This window comes from Amaranthus tricolor, chromosome 3 (genome assembly GCF_026212465.1).
Source record: "Amaranthus tricolor cultivar Red isolate AtriRed21 chromosome 3, ASM2621246v1, whole genome shotgun sequence".
NCBI classification, from domain to species: Eukaryota; Viridiplantae; Streptophyta; class Magnoliopsida; order Caryophyllales; family Amaranthaceae; genus Amaranthus; species Amaranthus tricolor.
In genome coordinates this window covers 23,334,959-23,355,000 of record NC_080049.1, presented here as the reverse complement: position 1 = coordinate 23,355,000, position 20,042 = coordinate 23,334,959, and the positions used below count along the sequence as shown (strand labels likewise).

The window sequence follows — 20,042 nt, the reverse complement described above, 5'->3', positions numbered from 1 at the left end:
ACTAACCACCTGCAACACAAACCGCTCCCCTTGATCACTTCCGATGGAGGGCGCTCTCCCAATATGCGATGCACCATGTCACGCCAGCCTGATAGCAGGCGTCCGACTGTACACATGGCACGTCCCTCGATGGGAAGCCCCGTTATTAAGGCTGCATTAAGCAATGTGATGGTAGCCTTAACTAGAGGGAGATGAAATGTATGCGTCCTCTGACGCCATCTCTCGACCAGTGTTGTGATAATGGCACGATCAACTCTGCCGTATGCAACGAGGTGAAAGTCATATAACCTCGTTAGCTCTAAGTACGGGATGATCTTATCATCGATCACCCATGGAACGAAATCTAGATGCCTGGTGCTAGGCATGGCCACGGGGCGGGTTACCCGGAACCGAACCGGTGCCGAACCGCTTGGAACCGGATTCGGAACCGGAACCGTTTGCGACAGGTTCCGAACCGCCCCGAACCGCGAAACCGTGAAACCGCCGGAAAAAAAGTTGCCGGAACCGTGAAATCGCCGGAAAAAACCGTCTTGAACCGGGTAAAAAACGCGCGGGTTGGAACCGGAACTGGTCCGGGAGAACCGGTCCAACGGTTCCATGGAACCGGTTCTGGAACTGGAACCGGAACCGGTCCGGTTGAACCGGCTCAACGGTTCCGTGGAACCGGAACCGGGACCGGTCCGGTTGAACCGGCCCACCGGTTCCATGGAACCGGTTCGCCAAAATGTGACCGTTACGTTACCGTTAGCTAGCCGTTGCCTTCTCCTCTATATATACTCATCACTTTCAATCATTTTCATTCACAAATCATCTCTTCTCCTACTCTCTCTACTTAATTCTTTAATTACGCAATTATTCTCTTAATTACATAATTAGTCTTTTAATTATTTCTTAATTTAGTTAGTTACATAATTAATTATTTATTTATTTCTTAATTCTATATTTCTATTATTACTTCAATATTATCAATCATGTCTTCATTTTTGAAAAAAGCCACAAAAAAAGTTACTAAAGTGGCAAAATCATTGGGAGGTTCCAGTTCCTCCAAAAGAAAGGCCACTTCTACTCCGTCGGTATCAACAACACCTTCCATTAGTAATTATAATTATGAACATAATTATCCGGAAGGGTACGACCCAGAGTTACATAATTATGCAGAAGAAGTGGAAAGAGAAATACAAATTGATGAAAAAGAGGAACCAACGACCCCAATTGGGATACATATATCTCGACAGTCATCAACAAGATCACATGAAGAACAAGGAGAACAACAACAACAAAGACAAGCTCGTGGTAAACGAGTCAATTTCCAAACTATCGGTTAGTTTTATAATTTTATTCTTCAAATTAATTAAACTTTAAATTATTTATTTATTTAATTATAGTTTTATAATTTTAAATTATTTATTTAGATGAAGACGAACCAGTAAGACAACCTTTTCCGGCAATGGCACCTCCTAGTGGTAGAGCTGTTTCACATGTGTGGTCGTATTTCACAAAAGAACCAACCGAGAATTCAGATATTTTCTTATGCACTTGTCAAATTTGTGAAAGTCAAGGAGTAAAGCCCTTAGTTTCATACAATTTCACCAGAGGTAAATACTTTTTAAGTTTTTTATACATACATAATACATTATACATTCATACATTATATATTCATATTTTATAAACATTTATTTATTGTGTTTTGTGAATACGTGTTAGGTGGTGGTACGGGATCTTTTAACAAACATTTGGCAAAAAAGCATGGAATCACAAAAGAAACTCATGCAGCAAGCGGGAGCGGGACCACAAGTGGAAGCCGACAGACACAATGGGACATTCCCAGCACAGGTATGCCTTTTAGATACAATCGTAATGACATGATTGATGAATTTTCTAGGTATGTAATTTGTGATGAATTGCCTTTTAACCACGGTAAAAGTAGGGCATACGAGCGTCTCACTAGAAAAACTTTGCAACCACAATATAGAGCAATCACTAAGAGCACTCTTAAAAGACGCACAATTAATTTATACGAATCAATGCGCTATGAATTAGTTGAAATGTTTAAATCGTTTAATGGTAGGGTTAGCATAACAACTGACATTTGGTCTGCTCCCCCACATTTAGAACCTTATATGTGTGTAACAGCACACTGGATAGATCGAAATTGGATTATTCAAAAAAGAATAATTGCTTTTGAGACAATGCCAGAAAGACATACCGGTGAAAACATAAAATATAGATTAGTAGAGATATGTAGAGAATGAAACTTATTAGATAAAATATTTTGTTGTTCAACTGATAATGCAACCGCGAACATTTAATGTATAGAACTTTTGTTTAACGAACCTGCTTTTAGTTTAATCCTTGGGGGTAGCTTATTACACATACGTTGTTATGCGCATATAATTAACTTATCTTGCCAAGCAGGCATAAAACAATTAAGTGATTTATTAGAACCAATTAGGGATATAGTGAAATGGCTTAGGATCGGAAAGATAAAAAGACGATATAAACAATTATGTGACCAATACCAACTTAAAAAAGTGTATTGGTCATTAGATACTCCTACACGTTGGGGCTCAACAAACGATTTATTAAGAAAGGCGATTGCTTATCGCCCAGTAATAACACAACTATATAGTGAGTGTACAGATAGTTTCATAGCTGATGACACTTGGGAATTAGCTATAGGTGTACATAACATATTAGAAGCGTATGACCACGCGACTAAGATTTTTTCTTATGTTTATGAACCGAACGTTCACTTAGTAATAAGTGAATGTATTACTATTTTTTATCATCTCCTTAAATATACACATGAAGATACTAACCCAAAATTGAGGCCGATTCTTGCAGATATGATGGAAAAATGGCAAGCATATTTTACCGATTTTCCTTATATTTATGGAATCGCAACCATTTTGGACCCACGTTTTAAAACTGAGGTCCTTACTAAAGTAATAGGATTTTATTACCAATCGTTAGATCGTCCGTCTACTGATGTACATAATTATGTAGGAACATGTAAAAAATATTTAGCAGAACTCTATGATTTTTACGCTAGTGTATATAACCCGAAACGCGATATGTCTAGGCGTGCTAGCGTTTCGGCACGTTTCTCTTACTATAATTCGGTAATAGCTAACATAATGACTCAAGATGATAGTTTTGTAGGATCATCTTCTTCTTCCTCGACCTCATATTTAGAACTAGATAGTTATCTTAAACACCACTTTGAAATAGACCAAAGTATCTATAATATTTTGGAGTGGTGGAAAGAAAAATCTGTTAAATTTCCCATTTTATCGAGAATTGCAAAGGATATCCTTGCAATTCCCGCGTCAACAATTGCGTCGGAGTCTGCTTTTAGTGCAGGTAGAAGAGTTTTGGACGAAAAGCGATCTCGTCTTGCTCCACATAGTATTCAAATATGTGTTTGCAAGAAAGATTGGGATCAAGCGGAGATTCGAACACAAGGACTAAGGAATGATGATGATCAAGACGACGATGATGATCCATGGATGATGATGGATACATCTGCATCATCGTCAGGAGGAGAGTCAGCGGAAGCATCTAATCAACCACATGATGATGACGAAGACGAATAGGATCCATCCGACAAGCGACAACGATAAATCAACATTCAACAACTATAAATAAAAGGTATGACAAAGAACTACGTGGGCTTTGATTCCTTCGGGATACGTAGGCAGCTTAGTATTCATTTGGGTACTAGGGTCAAGTCCATTTTCTCCCTCTTTTTTTATTAATCATCTTTATCGACATTATCATTGATTCGTTTCTTATTAATTTATTTTTTTCCATTCTTTTTAGTAAATATTTCAATAACGATGACAACTTGACATGCAATGAATTTCGCTAATAATCAAGTAATCATCAAAGGTACGTCCGCGATATTATAGTATTTTTTTATTACATAAATATTTAAAGAAAAAATAAAAATGGAACCGATGGTCCGACCCGCCCGTCCCGTGAGTTGGAACCGCCTCATGAACCGCCAACAAACCGTTTGGAACCGCCCGGAACCGGAACCAGAACCGTTCGCGACAGGTTCCAAATGGAACCGGAACCGGGTGGAACCGGAACCGGATGGAACCGGAACGGAACCGGACCAACCCGGACCGTGGCCATGCCTACCTAGTGCCTAGCGTTTCTGCATCGGACACCTATAAATATTGACATATAAATAAGTTACTTGTATGTTAGCATTAGTAAAATGTAAATCACAACTATCATACACCTAACCTGGGCATCCCAAAGAGGAGTACTCCTGTGCTCATGCTGCATAGTCAAGACACTAGGATCTAGGGGTCCTGGAACTGCTGGATCCATCTCCTCTACTGCTATGTTTGCAATAGCTTTAGTTAATATTACAATTATGTAATTATGTATAATATATATAACATATTACCTTGAGTTACAGATTATCATGCTAGTATAATATATATAACATATTACCTTGAGTTACAGGTTCTAGTGTTGTGACCTTCGCTCCCACAACGACGACAATTAGATCGTTTCTTTCTACCCTCATCCATTTCGTTGGCAATTCTCCTAGACTTAGGCCTCCCTTTACCCCGAATTTGATCGGAATCATGTCTAAGTTCAAAGCTTGTGTATTGCGGCCATGACCTCTTATCGATCATTGGCATAAAGTAATGTTCGTATGTACTTGCATAACTTTGAGATGTATAGCACGAATCCACAAACCTCTCATATGAAAGGTGTCGTTTGATGCAAACAGCAAGTGTATGTGAACAAGGTAGGTGGTATATCTCAAGTTTGTTATATGTGCACTTCATTTGATTCAAGTCTACATGTTGAATCTTACCCCCCTTGGACGATCCTCTAGTTCCCCTCCCAGTCTTAACATTAAATACACCACTTCTGTAATCAAATGCGATTATGTCATGGAAATTTGCCTTCTCAGTATTTCTATTGATAATCCTAGTGGCATGCGCTGTGTACGTGTGTCCTCCAAGTAACCATGCACTAGCACGTTCACGTCTTTGAACAAAGTAGTCGTTTACCCGATAGAAGGTGAATTCAACAAGTGTTGTCAAAGGTAAGAAAAGTACACCCTTCATCACATAGTTGAAAACTTCAGCTAAGTTCGTGTTAGTAACGCCATACCTATGACCTCCATCATGACACAACGACCACTTAGACATATCACCCACGTCATCAATCCAGAAAATTGCCTCTCGTTTTGCAGTCGCAATTGCCTTTAAACCATTCATTACCTTAACTTGTTGTCTTTGCTCAGCTGTTTTACCAAACAACTTCTTCAACTGAACTTTACCCATAGCACGATTGAAGTTGCTAAGCAAATGGCGTAAGCAAAAACCTATGATAAGAATTAGGTGGTTGCAACTCCGGCTCTTCCACGGTTGCTAAAATACCAGCGTGTCTATCAGAAATAACGCATAAACCCATCCTCTTTGTGACATGCTTATGAATACAAGCCATGAACTATGACCATGCACTTATATTCGCCTTTTCTACCAAGGCAAAGGCTAATGGAAAGATTCTTTTATCACCATCTTGGGCAATGGCAGTCAATAAGGTATGACGATATTTACCATACACGTGTTTTTCGTCAATGGCGATAAGAGGTTTACAATAATTTAAGCCTTCAATGCAAGGTTTAAAGGCCCAAAAGACACGTTGGAAGGTCCTAATATTAGGTCTCACATATACACCCGTGTCATTGTCCTCCTTAAAATACCACTCAAGTACTAACCTCGGGTTGGAATGTTGCAAAGCTTCTAAAAAGCGTGGAAGGGGTGAGTAAGAACCTTCCTAGGTCCCGTAAATGGACAACAAGACTTGTTGCTTTGCAAACCACACTCGCTTATAATTCACATCCACACCAAAACAATCTTTAACCATCTATCGTACGACAGATACCTTAATGGATGGGTCTTTAGCAACACAATTTCTAATGACATTGTTAATGACAGAAGATGTCAGGTGAATGTGTCCAGCCGAAACAGTGTCACTACCCAATACACAAGAACCATGCTTACCTTTATACGTAACAATACGCCATGAAGATAAATAAGAATCAAACATAGCCCTAAGTCTCCATGAACAACCCCGCTTACACTTCAAGGTAAGGACAGTTTGGTTCAAGGTCTCCGTTCTGTACTCCATATTTCTGCGAATATAATGCACTGTGATAGCTTCCAACAACGCTTCCTTACTATCAAACATCATACCCTTCTCAAACTCTCCGTCTTCGGTGTATGTGGTATCACAAGCCCAAGTCCTCAATGAGTTGTCCTCCTCATTCTCGTCTAAAGGTAGACATAGGGTATAAGGTGTAGGAGGAATGATTATAGGAATGTTGCCTAGGATCATGTCATTTGCTAGCGCATTCTCATTGACATCCACATCGTCCTCAGAAGGATCGTCAATGAGCTTATTACTCTCATTTCCATCATCCCAAGGTCTCATCTCAGCTGTTTCTCCTAAGTTAAACATTGAATCATTTGGAAATTGATTCGTTGGGGGTTGAGAAAAAGTACAAGATGCGGAAGGAACGAAAGGATTAGGAGTTTCCTGATTTAATATACGCATAGGGGTAGGAGTAGGATTAGAAACAGCTACATTTCCTAATGGTACTTCTTCTACGTATAACTCCGAAGAGGGAATTTGGGTGGACTTTGAATGCTCCCACATAGCATCTATAGCCTCATCATCCTCAACAAGAAAGGCAAGCAATTCTTTACTCATGTCATATTTAAAGCTTATATTTACGGTACTTCTAGTAGGGTCCAATCCAATCTTAGAACATATAAAACGTTTAAACTGGTTCAAATCCATATTCGAATAGCAAGCAAACAACTTACGTGTTCCCCCAACATAATGAACTTTGCCACTACTTTCTCGAATACAACCATTCCAAAAACATACTATAGTCACGCGAAATGATGTCATTTTCTACATTAATACAAAGAAAATCAACATCATCATCAACTTCATGCCTATACAAGTACATTATATTCATTTGATTATAATCTTTTTTGGTCTAAAAATTATTAAAATCCATAATGTAACTAAGTTCATACATATATAATACACATAAAATCCAAATAATAAATCAATTCATAAGTTCATAAATAATATTTCTAATACCAACATCAACATCAACATTTCTAATAATATTATCAACATTGAATTCAACTAATTCAACATTACTTCAAAAAACAACATAAAGCTATAAAAACAATTAAAAATTACCTTGAATAATTATGGATAATTAAGAAGAGTCTTGATTTAACAACTAGTAACCTACATTTGAAAAAATAAGCAAATTTGATTATAACCCTAAAAAACTACATATACACCAAAAAAACACAAACAAGTTTACCTTTGCGCAATTTAGAGTATCCCACACTAATTTTGAAGTGCCAAATTGAAACAAGAATACAAGAATTGATGGATTGAATCAATGGTTTTGGGAGAATGTCGAATGTGAAGGTACGGTTTTGAGAAATGGGGAAAATAGAAACTGATGCGTGTTTTTGTCCTATTTGACTGTTCCCAGTTAGTAAATGCGAACAGGTAAAGTTTGGAATTTTCACTCTTACTTTTGGAATAATTTTGAAACTTAGATTGTTTGGTTTTTTTTTTTTTTTTTTAATTTTTCACTTAATGATTTCAAATTTTCAAAATTCGAATCCTTCTCAAGTCTCTCTCATAAAGGAAACTCATGCGTACTTGGGATTTATGTTAAGGGATTTGTTAAACCTCGTCAGTCGTCTCTCTTCATGATTTATGTTTTAACTCTTATGTATTATATTTGAATGATATATTTTAAAATTAAAAAGATAAATAAAATATAATTTATCATAAATGATAAATTTAAATTTAAGGATATTATTTTATGATCAAGGTCAAGCTTGTTTGGTTAGATGCGGGTTTGCGGATTCAGCTTTTCACTTGGTCCTTTTCGTTATAGAAACCTCTTTTCTAAAGATTTTTCTTGAGGCGAAGAACTTTTCAACCGTATTCTCTAATTATTACTATTTATTAATTTTTCTCATGTTTAGTACTATTTTCACCATTTCTATTCGGGTCTTTTTATGAGATTTTGTCTGTCTAAAGAACTTATTATAATAGAGCCTAAATAATAAGTAACAAATGTAAATTGATATATTATGACTTAAGTGTATGAAGACTGTAAACTACACATCAACAAATAATGTCTAAATGCATCAAAAATTAAATGAAAAAGTTATTAACAAATTTCACTCTTCGCCAAAATATTCACAAAAGTAATATAAATTAGCATTTTTAGATGCAAGCTGATTAACAGTTGCATATAAATCCATACGTTCTAACTTCTAATATGTTACTTTTCCCTATGTATAAAACAAATTACGTAAATTCTATATTAATTAACAACACTAATCTTTGGCTTAGCCCAAGCTGTTTAAAAATAAATAACCATTTCATATATATGTTGAAATTCAGTTTTTTTTATGGTTTTTTTTTTGTATTTTTTTACTAATGAGTTGTTTGTATGGGCTCGTCTCACGGTGAGACGGTCTCATACAAGGCTTGCTGATTATCCAATGGATTAATATTTCATTAATTCTTTATTGAAACCGTCTCACCATGAAACGACCTCAATTAGGTTAGCCCAAAGTCTTAAAAAAAACTGTTCTATGTACGATTTAAATTTCATTGTTTTTAATTTTTTTTTTGCTAATGAATTGCTTTTATGGGCTCGTCTCATGGTAAAACGGTCTCATACAAGACTTGTTATTAATATTTTAGGATCTTGTTTGGGCTAAGGTGTTGCATTTGTGTTTGGTCTTATCCCTACGCAACTCAAACGCGAACAGCCCCAAGTAACATATACGATGTTTTCATTTTCTATTCTTATTAGTTTTATTTGTTGTTTTTTGAAAGATTTTCTATTTTTAACACTTTTTTATAATAGTCCTCACCCTAATTTAATATTTTTGATGTTTATGGTGTTCATATATTTTTCACTAAATTTTAACATTTAATTATAATGCTTATGGTTCTCACATATTTTCCACTAACTTTACCTTAATTTTTTTAATGTTTTTGTCCCCATATTTTTTTCAACTAACTTTATTCTCTATATTTTTATGATACATATAGTCTGATCTCCATTTTTCTCCATTAACTTCATTATTGTATAAAAGAATATCACCCATCTAAAATATTCAACTTTTCATAATTTTTGTAAACATTCCTATGAGAACATCAAATAGGAACAAAGAAGCACTTTGTATATATCAATGTATACTTTTAATCTTAACTGATTTCAAATTATCGTTACGAGGAAATACTTCTTTAAAAAGATGTAGATAACAACATCTACTTTCTTTTTATTACACTATAGGGATGGCAATGGGTCGGATCTAGACCGGTCCAGGTGCACCCAGATCCAGATCCGTTTTCATAGGTAAGATCCAGATTCAGATCTGGATCCGTGGGTCTAAATTTTCAGGACCCAGATCCAGATCCATGGATATTGCGGATCCAATATTGGATGCGGGTCCTGCTTATTTTTGCATGTTTGATTGAATTTTGCATCGTATTGAAATTGCGATAGAGTTGTATCTATTGATTAATGATAATAATATATATAACTACATAATTTATCATCCAAAATAATATTATACAACTTAAAGTTATCCTTAAAATACACATACCCAACTAAAAAGTTAAAATAATAATAATAATAGCCAGAAGCAATTAATAGAAACACATTACTGAATCCCCTAATTAAAATAAATGAGCTCACTTAGGGGTGTCTATTATGAGAATATAAAATGTAATGGAAAGGAAAATGATAAAAAGGAGTAACAGTAAGTGTTAAATTATGCTGGACTTATTGTGAATGTCAACATATTAACTGGGGGACACAAGTGCACACACTTCATAAGCCAAGGAGATATATACCATCCCAAAACCATATGGCAATGGGAAGAAGGTCTCTAATAGCTTATAAAGCGTGCACACCATTTTCAATTTATCGATGTGGGATAACTCATCCCAACACCCCCCTCACATGCGAACCCCCATCAAGTTCGCATGTGGGAGTAATCAATTAGGGTAGGAACGCCATTCTTTTCGAACCTACCATTTTTTATTTAAATTGTTGATCGAACCATCGGCTCGGATACCATGTTAAATTAGGCTGAACTTATTGTGAATGTCAGCATATTAACGGGGGACACAAGTGCACACACTTCATAAGCCAAGGAGATATATACCATCCCAAAACCATATGGCAATGGGAAGAAGGTCTCTAATAGCTTATAAAGCGTGCACTCCATTTTCAATTTATCGATGTGGGATAACTCATCCCAACAGTAAAGGTATGGGTTGTAGTTATATGTTGTTTGGTATGAATATATATGGGTTTGAGTGGTAAATGAAGAAGCAATGTCTTCTGTTACTGCTGGGATTTGAGTGGTAACAAACTAAGGGTTTGGGTTACTCTCAAGAAACGGAATGGGTAATCCAAGTCTCAAACCAAACAGATTGTAATGGATTGGTTAACTGATTCCATTACTAAGACTTTAAATTTTGCATACCAAACACACTCTTAATTTATTTAAGCCATTAGCGGCAACCATAAGGAGTGATATACGACCGCAAGGAATTGGGGAATGGAGAGTTGGGCAATGAGGAGTGAGAGGAAAGAGTTTGAACCTTTAAATCTTAAGAAAAGATTTAAGGATTTTTGATGTTTAGGCTTGGGCTTTGGGTAGTTTTGTATATGCTGGCCTATCATATCTAAAGGTATTTTTTCATAAAAACGGGTCCTAAGGATCCACGGATCCGGATCTAGGTATTTTTTAAAACCCGAATCTAGATCCGTCAATTTCTAACGGCCGACGGGGATCCAATGGGTCAAAAATTTTAGGACCCAGACCCATAAAAACGAATCCAGATCCACAGATTCGGATTGGGTCCTCAATCCATTGCCTTCTTACATGGTTATCTTAAAAAGAGAGAACTTGGTGAATAATGAAACCGAAAACCTTACCTTAAAAAAGTGAAAATAGACAAAACCCGATTTTCAAATAACACGTCTGCTTTAGTTACAAAGAAATTTGTTTAAGTAGCTAAAAATCTTTTCATTGTTGCCACATTGTCTTTACATATTGTTCGTGATCAAGAAGATACACTCAAGGAATTCATTTGGTGTTGGTGCTATCTACAATGTTATTATTGTAATCAATATATATCTATTGATTTAATTAGATAGTAATTACTAAACCAATTGAGGAGTAATAAGCTAAAGTGGCGTTTGAGAAAGGACTTATACTTGATAGTTGATTGCTCATTTGAGTAATTTATTTGACCATAAGATTTTATGAATTAATTTGACAAATTGATATTCTGGTAAGAGTAAATTGTTGTAAATAAGTTGTTTCATAATCATAAATTCTTTCAATCAACTAATTTTACCATACAGTAACATTAAATAATTTAACCACATAATCATCTATTTGTACCTAAAGAGGCTAAGTCGTCTAACAATATATTTTGCGAAACACCCAAATCTAGTTACTATACGAATGGAGTTTCAAGTACTTCCAAATCCCAAATCAATAATTTAGAATAAGCAACTTATACAAGTATTTTGGAATGTAGTGAAAAAAGAGTAGTATATGGATGGAGTCATGTTCTTTTGAGTCCAAAAAGAAAGAAAGTAAGAAAGTGCAAATTGATTTCATCAAGGCACGCTTGAATTAGATACAAAGTAAAAAAATTATGTCGTTTTCCAATTTAAATGCTTCATGTATGTTTTTAGATCATAAGAAAATTTTCTCTAAATAGCATCATCAATGTTGGTTCCCAAGATTACTTAGATCAAAGTTATATTGACAGGTTCCTCCCTCTACCAGATGATTACAGATTACAGGACTTCTCATCAGAAATGAATTACTTCTTCCTCTATTTCGAAATAGTTGTTGTGTTATGGTTATTGACACTATTTATCGTTTAATGTTTATTTTATATATTGCGGCTAATGTGTAAAAAAAAATATGATTAAGTGGAATCTTTTTTGATTCGTCTAATTACATACTTTTATAATTTTAACTTTTTATAATTTTTAGATGTACATTATTCAATATACTACAACAAAATTAACTTTTTGCGAAATAGAGTTCAGTGACATTAAAAAAATATCACTCTAACAAATATTGATTTTTAAAAACAACTTATTGACCCTAGTTACATATGTAATTATTAGTATAGTTTATAATGACATTTATGAGAAATGTTACTAGATCCTATATTGTGAAAAACTTTGGTATAATTTTTTATTATGCTGCTAAAAGTTTAATAAATATCACTAAATCCACTATATATATAGTATTAGAAATTTAAGTTACTAACACTTAAATTAAATGTCACTAAATATATCACATATTAGTATATAATGTTATTAGTGATATATAAATAATCAAACAACACATAACATTACATATGTTTTGGGAATTTTTAAAAAATGATGATTTGAGAATCTTAATTTTGAATCATAGGGAATGACATGTCTGTTACCTTTGAAGAAAGCAAAATGGATAAAAGATAAAGACTTGAAGAGTAATGATGATGTCCATGGAAGGGGGAGAAAAGGAACAACATAAAATTTTCTCCCTTTATTTTTTCTTTTTTGTGATTTAGTCAAAAAGGTTTCAAATAAAATTATTAGTCAAAAAAAGAAAAAAATTCCTGCATATTTTTGGTCATGTACTTGGGTAAAATAAAATCTGCAATATGCTATGTTATGATGAATAATGTCCCCATTATCAAAAATCATTTCATGGATTTTTAATGATCATCTTATAAAGGCTTAAAACACTTTCTTTCTTAACTGTTACTTTCAATTTTGATCAAAAGATCTTACTAGATGAGAATAATTAAGCTTACATTCACAATAATCAACTAAATGAACATGAAATTGAATTTAACCCACCTTACCCTTAGTTAATTTCTTACTAATAATAGTAGTATTCCCAAATGTAACACCCAAAAATTAAAAAAAGTTACCTAATTCGGTCTAAGACGATTAACAAATCAGGTAACACGAAGTGATCAAAATAAGTTCGATCTCAATGCAAGTCAGCCCAAGCAGCAAAAACCGGCATTTGAGAGAGTGAAATGGAAGGTGTCCTAATCTCAACAGGATCACTTATCCAAGGGCTATTAATGTTTGATGTAGGACTAGCAAATAACTTGCTTGCTGAAGGAGGCACAGTGAAGGCCAAAGGCAAGCTACTATCAGTGTTCTTTTCAGGGCTATCTTCTCTTGAACTACTTAAACTAGTGATTAGCGATGATGCATTTGAGAGATGCGCCTCGCGCATCTCTTGCTGGCTCATCGACAAGCCCAACATGCCCTCGTGCTGTTGGACCGAGCCTATTCCCATTGAGGCCTGATCCATCTGATGTTGCGGTTGCTGCTGTGATGAGTGGTAGAGGACTATTTTCCAGTCTGGTTTTTCGGGTTCATCCTCCGTGTTTTTTTCTTGTGGCGGCGGGGCAGGTAACTCCTTCGTTCGACGTGCTAGTTCGCTAGCTAGCAGGGTGCTACTAGCCATGATACGGTCCACATCGTATCGTGCTATGTCGAAATTAGTCACTGCATTTACCCCTCTGAATTTTATTGCAGCTATGTCATAGGCTTCTGCCGCTTCCTCTTGTGTGCCTAAGTATAAACATTCGTAGTAATTAGGAAAGAAAATTAATCTTTTCTGTAAGTGGTGAAAATCGAATTGTTATCCTGACAAAGTTTATATGTAACAAAGTAAAACCATAATTGTGTGTTATTACTGGTCAAAATCTACTACATCTATTAAGCAATAGCACTAAAAAAAGTATCTTTAAAAAAAGGGTAAACCTAAATTCTATGATCATGATCTATTCTTAATGGAGATTAAAGTGAAGAATATTGAGTACCCAACAGGAAAAAGGAAGTTTGTTAAAGTTATTCTTTAAAAAACAGCCTTATCAATAGGATTGTGTTAAGTTGAGTCGGATATATTGTGAATGTCGGCACAAAAACGGAAAAACACGAAGTGCACATATTTCATAAGTCAAGCAGACACCAAATCAAAACCCTATGAAAGGCTCTGATAACTATAAAGTATACAAACTATTTTTAATTCATCAATGTAAGATAAAACATTCCAATAAATTAAATTGAAATGATTATCCACTAGTGTCAAAAAAGATGATATAGTTGAATGATTTAGAGTATGGCTTTTTGAAGATCATAAAGAAGCTCTTTGTTATTTATTAATTATTGGTGTTTGCACATCAAAGATTCCAAATATATGATAATTAAAAGCACGTGAAAAGCTAGTTTTTATATAGATTGGTTGGTAAGAGAAACTAATACTCACTGAAGGTGCCTAGATAGAGGTCTTTGTTCCCTGCAACTCGCCCGATTCGAGCTTGCCATCTTCCATGTTGATGATGTCTGTAAATTTATTATCAGAATTATCATTTATTTTCTTAGAATTGGTTGATAGTTAGTAGTACAATATAAGAATTGAAGTAAAATAGGATTAAAAAAATAGTTGAAAGTAAATAATTTGACCTTGTAACTCCTCTGTAGATTGATGCACCTCTAGAAAAACCACTGCTTTTCCTGCACCAAGTAACATGACAATCACAATTTTTCAACATGGTACGATGAAATCAAGTGACATAATGTAAGAAAATCTTAACTCCCTGGCCTCCGCTTTTAACGCTAACCACCATAATCATCTATTCTCAACTAATTATTATTCTAATCTAAATGTGAGCCATTTGATTTTTTTTATTTATTAATGTATGAAAAAAATGCCAAAGAAAATATAAAAACAACAAATGACTTTCAAATGATTTTTTTTTTTTTACTTAAATTTGTAAAAGTTTTGGTGTAAGGAATAATGATGTACCAATAAGTTGTTTTATTATTTGAGTTTTTTTATTATGCTAATCACGATACCCATATTGTGCTTGAAAATAAAGTTTGTTATGGTAACTCGTAGGCCAAAATGTGAAATTGAAACAGGAAGTCATGTTATCGTGTGAGTTATATTATATCAGAGAAAAAGAAGATAATATTTTACTTTTTAAACGTGTGGAGTAACTTATATTACTATCAAATACCAATTAGTTTTAATAGTGAACCTCCATTGGTTTTATATGTGAGTTACTTCTCCTCTTTGTTTGGATTGTCTAGACTCATTTACTAAATTCTAGCATGAAATAGCTAGTCTCTTGAGAGATCGTCTGTTTGAGAGATGTATCTCAAACCCAACCCATTAAAGATTAATGTCTACTTATATTATTCTTTATGCTTACTAATTGTATCCTTAATGCCTATTATCAATATTTTAAATGTCTATATACATTAATCATAATGCCTACTTACAATATTTTAAAAAAATATATAATGGATAAACTAAATTAAAGATAATCTCTCAAAAAAACCGTTTCTCACAAGAATTTGTGAAGATGATATCAAAGCTCAAGTTGTTGTTGGGTCTTTATGACTAAGCATTTAATCTTGTTACTAGTGAAAGGCCTTAAATTGGATTTTCATTCCCAATAAGTTTGTAATATTTCTAATGGGCTTAAATTCTAAGGACACTCACATGTTGGAGGAGTGTTAAAGTGTCTGTTATCACTCACATGTTAATTGTGTTATATGGAGAAAGAGAAAAGAAGGTCACTTTATAAACTTTAGGAGTAATTTCAACTACTACCATTTGATTTTAATAATAAACCTCCTTTGGATCTTACATGTAGACTACTTCTTCTCCTCCTTAATTGAGAGGCCCAAATCCGTTTTCTAAATTCTAACTATCAAAAAATAATTTTAAAAATAATGAAATGGGGAAAAGTTTTGAATATAGTAATAGCACCTTCTTAGATGAGCAACAAATTCTTGCCTAGTCATGTTCTTCATTTCTTCTAGCTGTTGCTGGTAGTTTTCCAACTGTTCATAACAATTTCAGATTTAAATAGTTCAGAAACAGGAAACATAGCTCTATTTAAAAGTCAAAATAGATTCATAGTGACAAATGAACTCAGAATGATTACAGGAAAATTGATATGAGTAGAGGGTCCCCAATACTTAAGTGCAGCCATATCATAAGCCCTTGCTGCCTTCTCTTCTGTATCATATCCTCCTGTACAAATGTATACATACCCATCTTTTAAGATAATTTGTTTTTCAGGGATGAAGACAAAATAGAAAAACAATATCTGAAAGACTTGCCTAGATATACTGTGAATTGGTAAGACAAATATAGTAATCCATGCCACCATAAATAAAGAAATCAAAGTTAGTTGGAGAGACAAATATTTCTGTTTGAAGAAAAAATATGATTTAATACAACAAAATAAAATAAAATATGGAGTACGTGAAAATTTAGACAAACCTTGTCTCCCTTTTCTGCTCTGGCCTTCTTTCTTGCAACTGTTATCCCACAAGTGAGCTTCATATCTTCCTGTCCATCTATGCCTGTTCATAAAAAATGTTATTTCTATTAGTCCGTGATAATCTGTCACATAAATACCCGTGGACCCACTTATAGTGCACCCGTGAGCTCGGGCCTACAAACCCACAGATAATGAGCGTTGACTTGCTTACACACTTGATGAGATTCACTCCTTAGGAAAACATATGTTATTAGAAGGATGAACCACCAAATATTGTTCTGATTTACATGTTACATAAATATTTTTTATATTGTTTATTATTTGAGATTATTTTATATACAGCAGTTAATATGTGTGAAAAATAATAGTCAAGTAAAATATTGTTTAAATCGTCTAATAATATATTTTTATAATATTATATTTTAATGATTTTCGACTATGCTGAACTCAAGATATAAATGATTAGTGTGTTATAAACTAAAGTGTGGCAAATATAATGAAACAATTTATTAATGAACCGTCCAACATTACCGGCTAATTAAAACAAAGTATGACTTCACTTGACTAGACCCGAAATAAGCCATATAAAAATTCAAACTGCCAAGATAGTTACGAACACACATGAACCTGTTAGAAGACCCACTGTACACCTCATATAAATAAAAAAATAAATTGAGGCCACTTTTTATATGGAATAATGTTAGAGATATACAAGTATACATACCTTGTAACACCTCTATATTGAGAGGTTCTTTGTCCAAAAGTGTCTAAGGATTTTCTGTGAACAATTTGTTTGTTGTTTTGGTCAATTTTTGCACCTCCTCTTTTCCTGCTACTATCTTGCAAAACCAAAGACTCATTTCCTATGGTAGTAGGGGAGGGAGTAATCTGGTGTGATACAGTCACACAGCTGGACTGGGACCCAGGGCTCATAGACAAGCTTAAAGATTGCAAATCAGAATATCCAATGGGCCCACCACTAGTAGTACTCACAGTAACACTTGATTGATGATCTCCACCATTGATTTGATCAACACCACCTTGATCTAAACAACCAATGTAGCTCCTATGTACCCAATCTCTCAACCCCGCTGAAATTTCAGTCTCACCAATTGATTGTGGGAGTTGATCCCCTACTACTTGGTCTTCCTTAGCTTGCAGTGCACCAGCAGTTGTTTCATACAATGAAGGATAAAATGGGTATTGTTGCACATACCCAACTTCTTGATGTTGTTGTTGATGATGATGATCAAAATGATGTGTTCCATTTCCTCCAAAGAAATCCTCTAACTTTGGAGTTGCATTTGTTGTGGTGGAGCTTGTTGTAGTAGAACAATTCCCAATTGCTTGCACCATTCCTTTTCACATTCAAAGTCAAAAGTATGTCACAAAACTTTTTTGTCACTCATGCACCAAAACAAGAGCAATTATTGAATAGACATAATCCATACTACTCTTATTACACTAATTCTTAACATTCATGCATTTTTACCTTAATCACATAATTATCCCTTTAAATTATAAAGGTACCCGAATGTATACTTTCTCAGTTTTGAAATATTTGCTACATAATTATTCATATAATTCGGCTAATGGGCTAGAAAATATACAGTCAAATGAGACTTACTAGAATCGTCTAATCTCATACTTTCATAGTATTAATCTTTTAAAACTTTTAATTAACCATAATTTAAGATATAAATTTTCAATATTACGCAAATATAAAAAATGTTTTAAAATGGAGAAAATATTAAATGCATATAAGCCGTTCAGCTGATGTATGAGATCGTTTCGCGGCAAGCTTGTCTAAAAACAAAAAGGTCATAAGCTAAAAATTTTTATAATTAGGCTATTCAAAGTAGATATGAGGTATGTTACTGAGATCGTCTCATACAACAATTCGCGTAAGACTTCTACACAAAACAATAAAATAAAAAGTAAATAAGAGAGAGAAAGTAGAGTGTAATATACTACCTTGGTGAATAGAAAGAGAACCATCAGATTTGAGTGGCATGAGAGAGACAGGATGAGAGTATAAGAAAGCATTAGTAAGATGATTGTTATTACTATCATTATGAACTTGATTATCAAGAGATGATCCACCATAGTAATTAGCATAAATATTATGATGAAAGTCATGATTATGAGAATTAGGAAACAAACTGTTTAAGGTAGTAGCATTAAGTGTAGAAGTAGTAGTGGAAGTTTGATGGTGTGATCCTGAACTAACATTACTTTGTTGTTGTTGTTGTTGGGGTGAAAGAGAGAAACCTAATAACCAACCATTGTTGTTAACATTGCTACTCCCACCATCATTATTAATTGACTTCATGCTAAATATTTTTACTATACAACTTAGAACTTTTTTTAAAAAAACAAGGTATGAAATGAACTTGAACTTAATGATTGACTAGAAATAAAGAAATGATTTTCTTGGGGTTTGTTTGGAGTAGAAGAAGAAGTAAAACCCAAAAAGCAAAAACCAAAAGAAAATGATTAAGAAATGGATAATCCCAAGAGAAAGGGAGAGAAGAGGAGAGGGAAAGAAAAGGACTTTAAGAAATGAGCAAAAAGAATGAGGAGTTGTAGCAAACAAATGGTAGGTAGTACTAGTAGAAGTAGGGGTATGTTGTGTTTGAGAAGAGGGGCAAATAACCCTTATTGCTCCTTCTGCAAACAACCTAATTTAGCTTGGGATCTGTGTATGAGAATTGAGAATTGAGAATTGAGAATTGAGAATTGAGAAAGAACTATCTCTCTTTTATCTTTTTCTCTTTTCTTTCTTTCAACTTTGGCTTTATCCCAACCCTTACTCCGCGCCCTTCATTTACTTATATTTTAAACAAATTCACTCCAATTATATATTATTTTATGTAAAATTTACGACTCATAATTGTTATATGGACAATTATATAAATTAAGGTTTTTAAAATTGTGATTCAGATTGTAGAATCTAATGATTTTACCACTATAAATACACAGTATGATTTAAATCTTTATTATAATCAAAATCATTTAAAATCACAAGTAGAATCGTTAGAATTGTATAGTTATGTAATTAAAATCGTACAATTCTATCGATTTTATACGTTTTTAAAATACTCTTCAAAAATGTTGTTTTTTTGCCTTTTAATGATTAAATTGATACTTTTGATCATATTATGGTTGTTTTATGAACAACATGGGTGAAAATTAAGACTCTTAGCATTTTAATAAAAATTCTTGCTACCTTAGAGTTGCCTTTAAATCTAGATTATTAGTTGAGGCTTTGTTTCATTTGGTGTTAATTACTTATCAATGATAAAATTGGTCGATGATCATAATTGATAATTTATGCTTTATTGATTGTGAAACTTAATTAGTTTTTTTATTTGGTGTTATAAATTATTAGGGTTTTAAACTATTATAATGTAATGAGGTTTGGATAAACCTATTATATGATCTAAATCAATGTGCTTAATTTGCTTAAGTTAACGAGGATCATTGTTATTGTATTTGCTTGGTGTGTTTATGTCATTAATATATTAATTATGAGAGTAGTGTATAGCTTTTTATTTTTGTCAATTCTTAAAAATAAGAGAAAAAAATGC

At 33.8% G+C, this 20,042-nt stretch overlaps 2 protein-coding genes across 2 annotated transcripts; one reads left to right on the top strand and one right to left on the bottom strand.

The window, feature by feature from the left end:
- The first annotated feature begins 1,170 nt into the window (after positions 1-1,170).
- Positions 1,171-3,623, top strand: LOC130807230 (uncharacterized). The gene is made up of 4 exons (XM_057672372.1): positions 1,171-1,320; positions 1,413-1,595; positions 1,705-1,833; positions 3,364-3,623. Exons 2-4 carry the CDS (start codon positions 1,448-1,450, stop codon positions 3,594-3,596), a joined length of 510 nt encoding a protein of 169 aa, XP_057528355.1. The 5' UTR covers positions 1,171-1,320; positions 1,413-1,447; the 3' UTR covers positions 3,597-3,623.
- A 9,230-nt stretch (positions 3,624-12,853) lies between these two features.
- LOC130807227 (AP2-like ethylene-responsive transcription factor ANT) lies at positions 12,854-19,248 on the bottom strand. The gene is made up of 7 exons (XM_057672368.1): positions 18,427-19,248; positions 17,177-17,810; positions 16,111-16,534; positions 15,933-16,006; positions 14,618-14,668; positions 14,421-14,497; positions 12,854-13,723 (listed from the first exon to the last, which is right to left on the bottom strand). Exons 1-7 carry the CDS (start codon positions 18,782-18,784, stop codon positions 13,128-13,130), a joined length of 2,214 nt encoding a protein of 737 aa, XP_057528351.1. The 5' UTR covers positions 18,785-19,248; the 3' UTR covers positions 12,854-13,127.
- Positions 19,249-20,042: the final 794 nt, after the last annotated feature.

Bases quoted from the DNA above. Each gene is read 5' to 3' on its own strand.
- LOC130807230 (XM_057672372.1), top strand. From the start codon at position 1,448: ATGGCACCTCCTAGTGGTAGAGCTGTTTCACATGTGTGGTCGTATTTC. The intron at 1,596-1,704 runs GTAAATACTTTT...AATACGTGTTAG, and splicing joins TTCATACAATTTCACCAGAG to GTGGTGGTACGGGATCTTTT. The intron at 1,834-3,363 runs GTATGCCTTTTA...CTTTTAGTGCAG, and splicing joins ATGGGACATTCCCAGCACAG to GTAGAAGAGTTTTGGACGAA.
- LOC130807227 (XM_057672368.1), bottom strand. From the start codon at position 18,784: ATGAAGTCAATTAATAATGATGGTGGGAGTAGCAATGTTAACAACAAT. The intron at 17,811-18,426 runs GTAGTATATTAC...GAATGTGAAAAG, and splicing joins TTCTCTTTCTATTCACCAAG to GAATGGTGCAAGCAATTGGG. The intron at 14,669-15,932 runs GTGCTATTACTA...TACTTGGTGCAG, and splicing joins TTTGTTGCTCATCTAAGAAG to GAAAAGCAGTGGTTTTTCTA.